The sequence below is a fragment of the Lagenorhynchus albirostris genome, chromosome 1 (genome assembly GCF_949774975.1).
Source record: "Lagenorhynchus albirostris chromosome 1, mLagAlb1.1, whole genome shotgun sequence".
NCBI classification, from domain to species: domain Eukaryota; kingdom Metazoa; phylum Chordata; class Mammalia; order Artiodactyla; family Delphinidae; genus Lagenorhynchus; species Lagenorhynchus albirostris.
The window spans coordinates 158,104,250-158,120,487 of NC_083095.1; the positions used below are offsets into that span (position 1 = coordinate 158,104,250).

The 16,238-nt window shown below is 59.2% G+C and overlaps 1 protein-coding gene across 1 annotated transcript in view; it reads right to left on the reverse strand.

The window, feature by feature from the left end:
* Positions 1–16,238, reverse strand: part of APBA2 (amyloid beta precursor protein binding family A member 2) — a 103,990-nt gene that overhangs the window by 9,069 nt on the left and 78,683 nt on the right. Inside the window, exons 5-11 of the mRNA XM_060156904.1 lie at positions 16,090–16,235; positions 15,322–15,357; positions 13,240–13,326; positions 7,345–7,530; positions 3,498–3,677; positions 2,424–2,636; positions 817–936 (exon numbers count right to left, since the gene is read on the reverse strand). Coding sequence (XP_060012887.1) covers positions 817–936; positions 2,424–2,636; positions 3,498–3,677; positions 7,345–7,530; positions 13,240–13,326; positions 15,322–15,357; positions 16,090–16,235 — 968 coding nt within the window. The remainder of the gene's footprint in view (positions 1–816; positions 937–2,423; positions 2,637–3,497; positions 3,678–7,344; positions 7,531–13,239; positions 13,327–15,321; positions 15,358–16,089; positions 16,236–16,238) is intronic.

Below are 16,238 nucleotides of genomic sequence, written 5' to 3' on the forward strand. Positions count from 1 at the left end.
GTGCCAGGTAGTGACGGGGGAAATTCTGTCTCATTTGTAGTCCTGTTTCTAGAACGTTCTCCCGATGTGCCCCCTCTGTGACCATGGAGGGACACACACGTCCTCCCCCTCAACCTGACACCACCCCCATCCACCGCACAATCTCTTCCTTGGCTTTTTAGCACTCTGCGCTAGCGTAAGCAATCTGGAAGTGACCGGCCTTCCCTCTTCTGTCCTCCATCTGTGGCCACATCCCTCCCTGCCCACTGGGACCTTTGCAGGAGAAACGACCCAGGAAACAGAGCTCACGCGGGTCAGAGAGGAGGTGGGAACTCTGGAGGGAAGAACTCCAGCCTGAGGAACAGGCACAGACTTTTGGCCAGACCAGCACTCATTCAAGCCCAGCATCACCTCCTCCTGGAGGCCCTCCTGCCTCCTCAGTGGCTGGGGCCCCGCCCGACACAGCTCAGGAACCTCACACACGGCTCGGAATGGGTGAGTGAATGAGCGAATGAATGAATGAACAAATGAATGAGTGGGTGGGTGTCTTGCACACAGTGACTCTGACACTGCCATCGGCTGCGGGTCCCAACTGCAGGGGTGGGAGGACTCCTCCCTCCACTCTAGAGCTGGGGTCTGCAGAGAACAGCCACCACTGGGACGAGGGTGCCGAGGGCAGGGCTGGAGGGACCCATGCCGTGACCACACGCTGGCCCGCCCGCCCTGCCTGGACCTGCCCCCTCAGACAGGAGCGGTTCTGGAGGGACGGAGAGCTGCCCCCCAGCTCCCTGCACCAGGCCGTCCACGTGCACGGTGGAGGCTGCCAAGCGGACTCACGATGCCGTTCTGCACGCTGAAGCCCAGCTGGTACTTGAGGTCCGGCCGCTTGATGAGGACGGTGGTGACCGGCGGGCAGCTGACGATGTTCAGCTTCACCTGTGTCTGGTTCTTCAGACCCTGCGGAGCAGGAACGGGAGGCCCAGTGGGTATCAGATGCCACTGGGAGGACAACCTCAGGGGCCTGGGAGGGTGAGCCAGTGGCAGGGCAGAGCCCCGGGAGCTGGGGGACCGAGTCAGGCAGGCCCCTCTCAGCCCTGGTGTCCCTCTGTGCGTGGATGCAGGCATCACCCTGACCGGATGCAGGGGTACTGCATCCCAGGTGGCAGTGCGTGCCGTGGCCCCTGTGCTCTGGTGTGCCCTTTGACCTGGGAGAAAAAAAGCTGCCCTGGGGGCAAGGCCAGGCTCCGAGCACCCCTGTGCACAACCAAGAGGCGGGTTGTGCACTAGGTCACCCTTGGTGGTGCCCAGGAGGGGCCCTGGCCATGCTGAGTGCAGGAGGACTTCCTGTTTGGGAAGGTGGGGGCGCCTTCCTCAAAACAAAGCATCCTCCAGTGATGGACTCTCATGCTGGGGGTGGGGCGAGGACAGGGTGCGGCCGGCAGAGCAGAAACCTGTCAGCAGGAGGCTCTGGTGTCTGTGCCGAGACAGGCCAAGGGAGGCCCCAGGCCCCAGAGGACAGTGGATGCTGCGGCCGTGGTCCTGGGGTTGGGTGGGGGGAGGGGAAGGGGCCCGGCCTGAACGTGGCTGCAGCAGCAGGGAGCTCCTGTGCACGTGTGCGTATGCGCGTGCGCACGTACACACACACCCACACCCACACACACACCCACACCCCCACCCCCCCACACACACCCCCACCCCCATCACAGCCCAGGTTAGACACTGCCCCAGGAGCTGCAGCCTCAGAGCGAGGGTCCCGGCTGGCCAAGCCTCTGGCACCTCTGATGAAGGCCTCTTCTGTGCCTGTCTGTCTGTCTGGCTACACAGTACCCACTGGGACTGGGTCCCCAGGTCCAGGAGCCCCCTCACAGGGCCTTCATCTCTGAGTGACAAGGGAGAACAGAGGCCCATCCTCCAGCCCCGAGACCACAGCAGGGCTGGAGGGAATGAGCCGCGGGACAGATGGCCCCCCGTAGGCTGAGCCACTGTCTGGACCCTTGAACAGAGCAAAGGCACCGCCATGCCGAGGTCCCCTTGGATGGCTGCCTGACGCTTCAGCCCGGGGGGCTCTCACAGACAAGCAGGGGCCACCTGTTTGTGTCCCCTCAGCGTGACTCTCTCTAGGGAGGGTCTGCATCTCCCGAACCTGCAGGCTCACGGGTCAGACGGTGAGAGCAGCCTCCCAGCTCAGATCCAGGCAGGGGAACCAACCTCCCTGTTTACCCAGCAGGTGAAAAGTCCCAGGCAAACTAAGACAAGCTGGTCACCCGACATCTACAGGTCCTTGGCCCTCACCTGGGGCAGCCCAGGTCCCTCTCTGATGTCAGGGCCGTGGTACAGTCTTGGGTTCAAAGTCACTGGGTGGGTCTCTCTGGGCTCAGCATTCTGGCGGGTGAGGGGGGATTACAAAGCAGCGAGGATATAGCGAGGTGGGGCCCCGCACCCACCTTGATGATGCCCTGACAGGTGGCGAGCGGCAGCCCCACCAGGCTGGTGCCGTTGATGGACATGATCTGGTCACCGATGCTCAGCTTCCCCGAGCGGGCAGCTGGACCTCCATTCATCATGTTGGCCAGGATCACGGTGGGCAGGATGGAGCCCCAGCCCGACTCCACCACCACCACACCCAGGATCTCACCCTTGTGCTTCTCCAGCTGCAGCTGCAAGGAAATGGGTAGGGTAAGAGAGGCCCACCTGAGATGGGGGCTGGGGGCTGGGGGCTGGGGGCTGGGCCTCTGCCCAGCATCCCGGAAGGACCAGCCGACCCGGGCCAGGTGCCTGTCCTGCCTTCAGAACCGAGGCCACCTCCTCGCGGCCAGCCTGCTGTCTCCCTGGCCTCGTCCAGCTCTGGCTCCCAAGGCCTCCTGGGACCCACCCAACCATCCTGGGGACCAGGAGCACAGACCCCCTCCTCTAGCCCCAAGCTCGGCCCCAGTGTCCCGGCTCCCGCACCCACCCCTCCCCCCAAACACACGGAGGCTAGAGGGACGTGTTCTCAGAGTCCAGATGCACACCCAGCCCGGCCGGCGCTCTTGTCTGGAAAAGTCCTTCTATTTCCTCTCTGCCTCACGGGTCACTCACAGAAAGCTGCCTGTCATTCATCCATTCAGCAACAAGCCAGGATCATTCACTCATTCCCAAGCAGTTAGGGTACAGGCCACCCCCAGGGATTTGCTCCTCTTCTCTGAAGAACTTTCTAGAGACCCCTGAGCAAACCCACCGGAACCTGCCAAGGCTTCACTACGGGCGGCTTCCCAGCACCCTGGGCAGAGCCCCAAGTTCCCCGTTTTCAAGATGCCTCCCGCACGCTTTCCAGAAACACCTCGAGGGGCTGAGCCCACATCTAATAGCAGCATTAAAAGGCACATTTTCAAGGTCATTTTAAGACTGACCGTCAGCTTCTTCCCTACAACAGCACCGCGTTTCCCACACAAGTGCTCGCTGCGAAGGCAGGGGCCACACACCAGGAAGGCTCGACCCCGCCCCGCCTGCCAGCTGTGCCCCCCGCCCCGGGCACCCACCTCTTTGCAGTTCTCCGAGTTGGAGAAGTGGATGAGGTCGTCGTTGTACATCTCCTGGGTGTTGATGATGTCGCTGTACTCCTTCTGGCTCAGGTCCTCGGGATTGATGCCGTTGGCCCGCAGGAACTCCTGGTAGGCCACGCTGAAGGCCTGGCCAATGGACTGGGCAATGAGCTGAGCCTGTGGGGAGGGGCGCCCAATGGAGACGGGCAGGCGCACGGGCCCCGAGGGGTGACCACGGCACAGCCTGCACGGGGGCCCCTGCCTGGGCTCTGAGGAGCCACAGAGAGACCGTGGCCCGGGTCTCTGTCGGGGGAGCCCTTCTGCTGCTGGTGCCCTGCCTGCCCCCACCCGAGCTCCCTTACATCCCAGACATCCTAAGACAAAGCACAGTTTCCAATAACGTCTGGGGAAATTATGAATTATTTGCTAATGATCATAGTTTCATTGTTTTCACTGGCGACTGTACTATATTTTCTTTTCACCCATAGTTTTTTAACAAGTGTGTTTTATTTAAATATTTGTTAATTGTTATTAAATTAATTTAATGAAATTTAAATTAATTTATTTAAAATTAAATTAATATTTATTAAATAAATATATTTACTTGGCCCATGCGGGATCTTAGTTCCTTGCCCTGTGCAGTGGAAGCGTGGACTCCTAACCACTGGACCGCCAGGGCAGTCCCCCACCCATCCTATTCCAAACACTGACTGGGCGGTGCATCCTCTGGGGAACGTCACAGAGACTGTCAGTCACCCACCCAGTATTTACTTCTCTGGAGCAACAGGACCCAGTCCAGCCACGGGGGGGTGGTGCGGGCAGGATGGGTGCCCAGCTGCTCTCGTGGGGCGTGTGGACGTGTCAGGCTGAGGCCAACGAGAAGCATGCGGCCCTGGGGACACCAGCACAGGGCAAATCGTGGAGCAAATCACTTCTTTCTACTTCAGCAGGACCACTTCTATGGACTGGACTGTATCTGATACTGCAGAAGCCTGGACTCTGAACAGTCACTGTCAAAGCTTACATGCCACCTGCCGGTGTGCAGATAAAGGACCATGGGAAGTGAGGGCTAAGGACCCAGTTCCTGGGCCACGTCAAGCACCCTGGCAGCCAGGCAGCCGGGGGAGAGCAGTGGGACCCCTCAGCAAACCTCGGGTCAACAGGGCCTGAAAACACGTGGAATTGAGGGGTTCGGCCTGAATCCCATTCTTGCTCTACACGCTGCATGATTCTCGGGCTGCAAATGAATAAGCCTTTGAAGAAAGCGGGCTGGGCTGCATAACAGAGGGAGAGCTCGGAGCCCTTAGATTCTAGACCAGACGGCCCTCCCAAATTGGGCCCCGAACGGTCTGCAGGAGCGAAGCCCGGGTCCACTAGGCAGGACCAAGCCCTGCCCGCCCCCAGGAGCAGTGTCCTGGCAGTCTGGCGGCTCTGCTCAGAGGGAGAACCAGCCACAGGCACGGAGCCCCGGGACCACCAGGTGGCGCCACTGGCCCAGACGTGTATGGAGACGGTGGAGGGAGCCCCGCGGTGGCAGGTCCTGGAGGGCGCCTGGCCCGAGGCTCAGGCCAAGCTGAGGATCCAATGGGGCCTCCAGGAGGAGGCTGGTCCCAGGATGGAGGGTGGAGGGCCGAGGGCCACCCGGAGGCCTGGATGTGCCCTGCCCCCCCGGGGTCTCAGGCTTGCTGACACCAGCTGCCCCCAGGCCTCTGGGTCCATCTTCCTCTGACTGGGGTCCCCTGGCTGGGAATGGGGTGTGAGAGCATCACTTCGTTCCCCCTGCCCACTGCCCTGAGCCTCCCCTCTGAGCTCTGCCTGGTAGGCGCCCATCACCTGGGGGAGCACCTGGGAGGGCAAGGTGGTCCATGCCTGGGCTCCATGGGGCACACTCCGGGAACCTCGGCGTCTTCCCACCAGCGGCTGGCTGCAGTGTCCCATCCCCCATCTGCCCTGCGTCCTGGCATCCCTGCCACCTGAGCTGGGGCCAGTCATGGAGAATCGCCCCTGCCCCCAGGTCACAGCCAAGGCTGTGAGCCCAGAAAGGTAGGGAGCGTCACGGGGGCCTCCCCGAGGGGCTGGCATTGGAGGCTGGGACCCAGAGGGGGCCTCCTGCAGGTGGGCGAATAGCGAGGGAGGCTGCCCTGCCCCCCCAGCCCTTTCACTTCTTCGGCTCACCTGCACTGCCCTCCACTTTACAGAAGGGAAACGGAAACTCTGAGAGGGCCACCAGGGTCCTTAGGGCCACCTTCCATTTTCTCCAGGTGTCCCCCTCTGTTCTCACTGGACCCTTGGATCCTCCACTCACCCCAGCAGCAGTCGGACCTGCATGGGGCCACCATCAGGGCCCGACTCTCAGGATGGCTGCTGCACCCCCTCACGCCCCTCCCAGCCCATCCTTCCCATATGCCTTCAAGGACCACCTGGAGCCCCGCCCCCACCTGTGCTCTCAGCCTTCTCTCCCACGGAATAGAGAAACCCAGGCCGCAGCAGCACCCGGGGCACGGTGGGCACCTCGGAGCCCCTTCCTGCTCCCCGAGCCAGCAGACTGTTCACCCCCTGCCACTTGGCCTGTTTCTTGCCTCCCCTGCCCATCACCACAGCCCTTCTCCAGGGCCCATCACATGCCCCCAGGCCGGGTCTCAGAGATTCCTCGAGCCATGAGCCAAACAAAAATTCCCATGCAGGTGTCCACAGACATCTGCATAATGGTGAGAGGAACACGTGTGTGCACTGGTGAGTCTGTAGGTAAACTTCCTCTCCTATAAATGTGTCATTGCTTCAGAGCACTTGTAGGTGACTTCAATTTCTCAGCAAAAAGGTCACTGCCTCCACCCACCCTGCATTCAAACATGAAAACACTGGGACCCTTCCCCACTGCTCCGGGTCCCTGACACGCCCTCAAGGCCCTTGGTAACCGAGAATGCCCTTTCCAAGCATCCGTGGAGGAGAGAGAATGTTTTAAAATCCTGCTCTGGCAACAGCCCCAAGAACAGCTCAGCTGCTGCCCCCTGGGTGATCCTGAATCAGACCTGCCCTGGGGGGGCAGCCCAGAGACCCCGCTCACCTCCTGCCCTGCAGCTCCCTTCCCCGGTCCCTTTCTCCCTCTTCCAGGCTCAGAAAGATGCTCTCATCCCATCCAAGGAAGGAGTCAAAGGGCTTATGGTCTCTTAGCGAGTCTGCGGTATTTTAAACGTCAGAATTACAGTTGACCCGTGAACAAAATGGGGATTAGGGGCTGTGACCCTCTGTACAGTCTATAAAAAATCTGTGTCTAACTTACAGTCAGCCCTCCGTACCCGCAATTCCTCCGTGTCCGCGGTTCATGATCGCGGAGTCAACCAAGGCGGATGGTGTAGCGCTGTAGCATCTACTACTGACAAAGGTCCATGGGTAAGTGGGCCCTCGAAGTTCAAACCCATGTTGTCCAAGGGTGCACTGGATTTTCCAACTTCTTATGGCCTGAAATGGCCATGAGCAGAAGCAGAGGCGCTTCCCCATTTGCAACCCTGGAGTGTGGGGCGTGCATCTCAACAGAAAAGTTAGTCAAGGGCTACTTTATTTGGGGAGAACAAGGTTTTGTTAAAGGACCTTGTCAAAGAGCTCCTCGGCATATTTAAGTACGGTTCCATTTACAAACAGCTCCTGAAAAACTGATTTCATGAAGCGAAACAGAGCTGTGTTCATGGTCTCTGCAAACTCAGAATGTTAGAAAAATCACCACTTCCACTGGAAGCGTCCATGATGGAGCACAGAATCCCCATCCTATATGTGCTTTCCTGGGACCACAGAGCCCATGGGGCCTGGGCCGTCAGGAGGGGAACATCACGCCCGAGCGTTTACTTACATCCTCGGACTCAAACACGTGGCAGATCATCTTATACTGCTTCTTCCCCTCCTGGGCCCCGGGGGTGGTCTCGATGCAGTCCTGGGAGGCTGAGCGCGGCATGCGGCGCCTGGCCATCAGCACCACGATGTTCCCAATGTCCGCGATGTAGGAGATGGTGCGAAGGGCGTGGTCCATCATGGTCTCCTGGCGGGAGAGGCATGAGAGGGCCTGCGTTACAGGGAACAAGCCCTAAAAAACACCCAAGTTTGGGGGCTCTCAGTCTCGACACTCCTGACGTTTGGGGCTGGACCATTCCATACTGTGAGGGTGTCCTGGGCACAGTAGGACGTTTAGCAGCATCCCTAGCCTCCACCCACTAGACGCCAGTGGCACCTCCTCTGTCCCAAGTTGTGACGACCACAAAGATCTCCAGCTGTGGCCAGATCTGCCCTGAGGGACAGAGTCTCCTGGGTAGACAGCCACTGCCCCAGCGAAAAGAGCATTTTAGGGCGGTGATTCCCAGTCAAGGTGATGTGCCTTCACCTTAGCCCTGCAGCTTCCAAAATGATGCTCGTGGGGGCATGATGCTGGGTGGGGCTCCCGGTCCTGTGGGGGAGGGGCAGCAGCTGAGGCCCGTCCCCACCCGATCGGAGGCCATCTGTGGCTGTGGAGAAGGCGCCTCTCCCTGCAAGGAGGGCGCCTGGCTCAGACTTCCTGCCAAGCAGAGGAGGAAGGCTCCAGAGCCAGTGTTTCCCAGGGATGAGCTCATCCCAGGAGCTCAAGCAGCATGGGCCTGGGCAGGGGGTCCCGAGGCAGCCGCCTGACTCTGACGGATGGGTCTCCGCAGTCTTTCAATCCCCCCAGGGCCCTGGCGGGCCCATCCCTCTCGATGGCTTTTGTCATCTGGCAGAAATCTCTACCAAGCATCATTCCCGGGGCCCCTACCTAACAAGGCTGCACACAGAGGCTCTGAGAAACTAATCAGCTGGTCCTTTAGGCCTTTGTCCTCTTTCCAGAAAAGAAAATGGGGCATTTCTGCAACCTCTGCAGCCCCTGTCTTCGTCACAGAAGCCACTTCTGCACACTTCCTGGAGCTGCTGTGTTTTCTGGCCAGCTCGGGGTGGGGGGGTGCGGTTTATAACCACAAGGAGCCCCTTCCAGGAGGGGCCGCTGGAAAGGGGACAGTGGAGGTGGCTCTTCAGCATCTCATGATCTCCAGCCACTTTCAGAAACACCTGACTCAACCCCCAGGTGTCAGAAATGAGCTTCTCCCCATCTCCGAGCACCTGTCAGTGGCAGAGCCCGCTTCCTCCCAGACAAGGCCGCCCGCCACGTGGCCTCGTCCCCTTCCTGCCCCAACCGGCCACTCGAGTTCCCACAGTCTCTGCATCTGTTCCTGCCTCCCAGCTTCTCTGCTAACATTTCTTATTTTATAGTCAAACCAGTTTCCTACCACCACACTTCCAGTTCCTCCTCAGCGACCTCGGAGCAAACTCTCAAACGATCCACGGTGCCCACGACTGGCCAGGCTACCCCAAACACCTCGGCCAGGCAGCCAGGCCACGGCTCATGGAACCTTTCTGACCCACCTTCCCAGCTCCTGTTCTCCTCGCTCTCGGTGACCCCAAAGCCTGCAGGGGCCAGTGCTCAGTTAGTTCATCTTTAGGAAGCACCGTCCACCCCCCACCCCCAGCTAACCCTGCATGACCTTCCCTCTCCCCAAGGCCAGTTCCAAGGTTCCAGGGTGTGTAGACAGGGAACCCGGCCTGTCTTATTCAGGGCGGCCAGCATTTTCTCCTGAGCACACAGGGAACCAGGTGTGTCCCGTCTTCCCAGTGAGATGGGGGCTCCTCGGGAGCCGGGCACCTCTGCTTCTGCCACCAGCCCTGACCTCCCAGGCAAGAACGCTACGAGCAATGACCCAGACACCCGCTGTACTCCAGCAAGAAAAGTCATTGACGTCTCCATCATGGAAGAGAACAGAGAGCAATCCCACCAGATCTAGTTCTCAACCGTGTGTGCAAATACCCCGAGTTCTCTCTCTCCCCCAGGGCCTCTTCATGTGAGGGGGACAGGGCCCCATCAATGGTAGGGCTTTGCTTACCAACCCACAGGAGACCTGCTCCCTGCAAAGCAGATGCAGGATGAGGCCACCAGTCCTCACTCCCCACCAGGCTCCGCAGAGGAGGTGGGTGGGCACGGACGGGGGAGCAGACTCTCCCTGCTGGTGGGGAGCAGACCCAGGAGGGAGCTGCTTCCCCTGAAGAACGAGGACTCCCCACGTGGGGAGACCCGGCTGTGAGGATGCACAGGAACGCCGGGAGGAGGAGATGAACAATGAGAGAGCAAGATGCCGGGCACCGACCACACCGCAAACTGCCACAGTGAGGAGAGCCTGATGGGACAGAGCGACGGGGGCTTTCCGCTGGAAAACGGGAAATGAAAACACTCTTTAAATACCTCCGACGAGCAGAGGTGAAGCTCAACCAGAGAAGGGGGAGGACTCTTAAAGTTGAACTTCAAAGACCACTGGAGGGGCAGTAAGAAGGACCATGACCAGCCTGCCTCCTGCCCGGAACCTCTAGCGAGATGCTGCCCGTCGAGGACCCTGTCCTGGTGGTCCTGGATGCCGTCCTCACTTTGCCCTTCCCCTGGCCTGGCACAGCTCGGCCAACCCAGTGGCCATGAACCTGAGCCCTAGGGAGCCTCTGGCTTCCCCAGGACACCTGACCCGCTGGAGATCAGGGGCACATCCTCCTCCACACCAGATCCCAGTCATCAGTAGCACGTCCCTGGGGCAGCCCGCATAGGCTGAAAACTCCGAGGTCTCCTGCTCTGTGGTTCTGAAACATTCCTGTCCACAGAGACCCGGGGAGCCACGGGCACCTCCAGCAGCCACCAGAGGCTCCCCAGGGCAGGAGCTGTGACTACGGGGGCTCAGCCAGCCCTCCGCAGAGGATGTGGGCAGGGAACAGCATGTGGGAGAAGGAGAAGATGCCAGGAGGTCTACGGTGGCAGTCAGGACTCTTGGAGAGAACCCAAGAAGCGACGTGGAGAAAGCAAAGCTTCAGGAAGAACACAACAGGGCCAAGAGCCAGCACAGACAGATGGTCAAAACCACAGCACAGCCCTGCTCTGTAGCCGGGAGGTGAGCACCGGCCAACAGATGCTGGTCTGGGCAGCGGCTATGCGTGACTTGGCCACGATGCTGCGGCTGGCGGGATGGAAAGCCCACGTGTGTTAAGGACCGACCTTGAACGAGCAAAGCAAAGGAAATTGTGGCTTCTGGCTCTGCCCACTCTTGGGAACGGACGCCCTGTCCCCGGGCCCTGTTCAGACACCAAAGACCCAGAGGAGGGAAGGGAGGAGTGAGGGGAAGGGGCTGGCATATGTGAGCCCTGCTCTGAGTCGCCTCATCTGTCCTTCAAGAGGCCCGGCGCCGGACTCTCCTCTGAGAATCAACAGGGCTCCGAGATGTCCGGAAACTTGTCCAAGTCCTCAAGTTCACAGGGATGGGCCCGGTTTCCAGTCTCCGCTGATGCAGGAGCATCAGAGAAGGGCTGACAGAACAGGCCTGACACTGTCCGCAGAAAGCCTGCCCGCAGGTGGCCTTCGGCCCGTCTGGGAACCTGGATTTCAGGAGGGTTCCCGACATGCCACCCGACATGATAAGACTGGCTCACCTTGCCTGAGGCATTTGGGCAAGCAGCGTGCTCCAGCCTGAGCCCCGCTTGCTTTCAGGAGCCTGGGACTTTGACGCATGGCAGACAGCACAGGTGCCTATGTGACCAGCCCCCAGTAAAGACCTTGGGCGCTGACGCTCTCGAGCTTACCAATGGCCCACGTCTCACACGTGCCGTCGCAGCTCGCGGCTGGGAAGTTCAGCTCATCCTGCGTGACCCCATCAGGCGAGGACCCTGGGTTTCCCTGGGCTCAGCCCCAGGCATCTTCTCCTTCGCTGGTTTTGCTCTGTATCCTGGTGCCGTAGTAAATCACAGCCTTGAGTACAACTATATGCTGAATCCCTTGAGGCCTCTTATCCACTTATGGAACCTGGGGTGGCCTCGGGGACCCTGACAGGTGGGTGGATGAGGGCTGGGGGCGCGGGAGGGAGGATCTAATCCAGACAGTTTGCCCACGAAAGATCGGGAAACAAAGCCCGAGGCTGTGAAGTGTCCTACGCCTGGCCTGGTTGGGCGGCTCCCTCAGTTCTCGCCAAGTTCAAGGCCCCACGGGGGACAGGGCAGCTGGACACAAAGATCAGAGGGCCAAGACGGTGGCCGGACAGCAGGGCACGGGGCTGGGAGGGAGCCACGTCACGGCGCCACTCCGACTCCAAGACACGCCCTGCAGCCTCCTCTGTCCCCACATGTCAGGTCTTCCCACCCACGGGGTCCTGAGGGGTGACAGCCAGCTCATCCACTACCTGAGAGCCAAGCTGTGCTCCTCCCAGCAGCCCAGCGATGGGCATGGTCCACCCCAGGAGAGACCAAGCGAGAAAACACACTGAGGGAGTCAGGAGCCACGATCTACACTGTGGGACCAGGGTGCGTACGGAGTAGGGGGCAGGTGAGCAGGACCCTCTGGAGCTGGTCTCAAATAGGAGGCACGTGTATGAACTCCTGGCTTTTAAAAACAGATACTGTCCAGCTCGGTTCATCTTTAGGGCCCAGGATCCACGGCCCCCCAGCAACGATGGGCAGAGCCAGCAACCCAGGTCTCTGCTTCTGTACCACGGCTCCTTGAAGAATGGCCGGTTCCAGGTGTCGGGCAGGGAGTGCAAGGAGGGCGGAGAACATCTCATTGTCTCAGGAACGTGTTCCGAGACCACGGGCAGACTGCCAGGACGGCACAGGGCCCAGTGGGAAGGCCCTGGCCAGATCTGGGTGATTTGAGCACCCAAGAGAATAACGATGGTAAGGGATTATAACACAAGTTTAAAAAGAAAAAATCTGGGAGTCCACAGTGAAAAGGGAGAGAAAAAAAGAGGAGAAAAGAAAAAAAAGAAGCTCTTCTGCACAGAAGCACTTTAGACAGTAAAACTTGGAAGCAGAACAGAAGAGAAAATCACCAGTTTGCATTTCTGACGTTGTAACTGAGTCTGACAAGGTCACTGCTGGACGTGACACCATCGGGCAGAGGGTCCTGGGGAACTGGCTGCCCACATACTCAGCGTCGCGATATGGACCACTTGCCAACAGCAAGAAGTAAGGGGCCGTCACCCCAGCGTCTGGCCGGCCTCACGCATCCCCAGAACGAGTGGGGCCCTTCCCCATCTCTGTCCTCGGCCACCTCCCTCCCTCCTGTACTGCAAAGCTCATCCACCCGTGCCCCTGCCCACACCCAGCTCCCAGCCCCCTCCACCTGGCTCCTGTGTCTGCTTGCCTGTCTCCCCACAATGGCAGGCTTGTGCACGGATCCAGGCACAGGAAGACAAGAAGAACTGAGGTCAGACACGAGCTAGGCACGTGGTTTACAGGCAGGAAATCGTAGGACCCTCCCCTCTGGAGCGCCGCCGCTGGGGCTGGGGCAGGGCGGGGCGGGGGTGGGTTGCGGAGGGCCACGGGGATCTCCACCCTCCAGCTCCATCTCCCAGCCCCGCACGCACGCATAGGCCTCGAGAGGGCCGTTCCAGAATCCCGATGGTGAGCACACGCCCTCCCCCCGCTACCCGGCTCCCCTTCATGGTGTCTCTATTTCATCCCTGCTGCTGTGCACACCTGATCGCCAGCTTCACCCCACTAGGCCCGAGGCTGCTGCCCACCCCCAGCTTACTCTACGTTTCACAGCAGGGGCCGGGGGGGGACTGTCCCGGGGACGCCATGTCACCCCCGCAGAGGGGGTCTGCAGCTCAACCTGGCTCTCCTGGGAGCTCCTGCGCACGATTTTAAAGCGCCGTCTTCCAAAGCTCACCTGTGTGTCTGCGTTTAACACCTTGATCCTCTGGGTGGAGATGAAGAGGTCCACTTCAGTGAGCGTCTGAGCATCCCCCTCAGAATTCTAAGAAAGGATGGTGGAGACTGTTACAAACCTTTAAAAAAACTAACTCAAACAAAGGCCTGACAATCTCACGAAGGACCCTGAGCGCCCCTAGAGGAAGAAGCTCCTAGCAGAAGCAGCCATGGGAGTCTAAACACAGGCCTCCCCAGCACATCCCAGCTGAGTGAGCTCGCTCAGGGCACTTGGCACAGGAGTGGGAGGGGGGACTGCTTCCAGGAGGCTGAGCCCGGAGGGGGCTGGACGCTGGGGGCTCGTGTCGCAGCATCCAGACTGCAGCCGCCTGCCCACCCTCCGGAACACGGCGGCTACACAGGGTCTGTGGATTAGAGCTACATTTCTTGGATTTGGGATTCCAAGTAGCCCCAGGTAAAGGGGAAGGAATTTTTCCAAGAAGGTGGATTAGCATATCTGCATTTTCTTCTAGTTTAAAGCCACAGTCATGTCAACTCCCAGCAGCATCGGTCCAGCTTCCAAAAACCCTAGGGAAGCAAGACCTCAACCAGACGGGGCGCTGCCCTCACAGGACACTGGAGAAGCCATCCCACAGATGCCCGTTTTGTCATCTCCCGGGTACACCCATCATACGGCTGGAGCAATGTGCAAAAGAATGTTCTGGAAGCTGAATGCACTGCTCGGGGTCTGCCCTAAACTGGGACAGCCTGTCACAGGGGATCCTAAATACTACTGTGCAGTGGCAGTGACATGCGAGTTCTTGGGTTTCTCCACCGAGATAAATACTCCTTTCTGGTCACTTTGTAGTCACTTGTGGATGGGGGTCCATAGCCCTACGGTCACCAGCAAATCCCTGGGGTGGGGACTCTATGCCGGGAACGCTGGTCCCTCACGGAGATCCTCTTATCATTGTTTGCCTGGCCAGCTGCGGGCAGATCAGTGAAGGGGCCCTTGGCAATGACCCTGAGCATCTTCCTGGCCGAGAGAAAGAACAATTCTTCATGGAGGTAACCGCTGGCCCTGGCTGGCACCAAGGTCTGGTCTGCCTACACCGACCCCTCTGAGCTCTCCGGACTACAGACCCAAGGAGCAGGCCGTGGTCCGCACTGTCCTGCTCCAGCTGTCAGGGGGGCACGGGGTGACTGTGGGTGGGGTCCATCGCCTTGGGGGAAGCACACCCCACTGCAGGTCTGCAAAGCCAGGCTCGTTCCATTGTGCCTGGAGACACCCAGCACAAGGTGGCTTGGGCAGAGGGAGATGCGTGAGTCCCTTCCTTGCCCGCAGCTGAAGGCATCCCAGGAGAGGCCGCTGGGCAAAGAGCAAGCATCACAGGGAGGGAGGCCTCACTGCAGCGGGAGGGGAGACCCCGGGCAGGGTCCTCTGGCCGCACTGCCGGAACCTGGTGTTCCAGGCGGGCACAGAGGACTAGCTCTCCTTCTGCCCAAGCAAAATCCAGTGCCAGGACAGCCCCTCGGACACAGAGCACTGGATACTTCCAGTTAAAACGTGCCCAGCATTTACTAAACGACCAGGTTGATGAGCAAACAACTGAAGGTCGACCCGAGATTTTTAAAAGTCTGCCCATGCTCCAGAAACTTCTCAATAGAGAAAGCATCCCTTGGGCAGACTGCATTTCTCATCATCCCGATTCAGTAAATTAAACTTAATGAGTCTAAATGTCAGAGCGATTTAATTAATTCTGTACAGGGGCCCTAGGCACTGAACGCATCACATGGTCGCATCAAATGCCACATTTAAAAACGTCTACACAAAACGGCCACATCACGGCAGTAACCATGCTCTAGCTCATGGAGACTCTAAAAAAGAAAAATGAAAAAAAGGGCAACGATTAAATGCTTCCGTAAGTGGGCGGCTTAAAGAAAAAAAGTGTCTGTGATTTCATTCAACAGTCTAGCATTGACCTACCAAAGGAAGAGAAAAACCCATCTGCCACAGCGTCTCTGTTCCTGGGGCTTCCCCCAGCCCCCTCCCCCTGCACAGGACATGCCACAGAAACACAAGCAAACCCCACATCCTACACACCGCTTTCTTCTTGATTTTAGCAGCCTTTTGCATCCTCTGAGCAGCGTGAAAGAGAAAAGAAAAACAGGTGGACGCAAAGCGAAGGAAGGACAGGTTGCTTTGCCCTCTCCCGACTACCGCGCGGGGCTCATGCCTGGAGCCCCTCCCCCTCCGTCGAGGAGGTCAGAGTACAGTGAGGATGGGGGAGGGAGGGCTGACATCCTTCCTCACCCCGCAGGGAGACCCCCGACTGCCCAGAGGGGCACCTCCTCAGACCACCGTCCCTCCCTCCTGACCCCATCAGCTTTGCTGACTTGGTCCTATCCTCCCCCTGCCCGGCTGCACCCACCCTTCAAACCCAGGTGATCCGAATGACGGGCACCGAGAGCTGCAAGTGCGTCAGAGTTTTTCTTGAGGTCATAGATTTAAATAAAACGTATGATTTTTTTTGCTTCCCTTTCTGCAAGTCCTTTGGCAGTAAAGATACAGAGACAGTCAAAATGGGATGAGAGGCTCTATACAAACACATGACTAGAATGCTTCGGAACATTACATTTTAAAAATCACGTGTCCTGGGGGCCCAGTGGCAGTTCCTCATTATGGAGCCTCTCTGTCCCCAGCCTGCGTCCTCTCATCCGAGGCAAACTCTCCCTCGGCCCCGACAGGCACCTCAGACATTCCCACTCTCGTGCACAGGGCTGTGGGGTCAGCGCTGGACAGCGGGCCGTGTCACCCATCCCGCTCCAGTGCTCCCTGCAGGGAACCCGGGCGCTCCTGGGCCGCCCCTACCTTGACCCGGCTGACGGCCTCCTGTGCCTGCATCATTCTGATGTTTTTGGATGGGTTCCGCTCCGAGAGCAGCTGGGTGGAGCCCAGGTAGTTGGCAGCAAAGATGATCCCGTCGATGAGGTCTTCTGGCTCACAGGGCCCTGGAACTG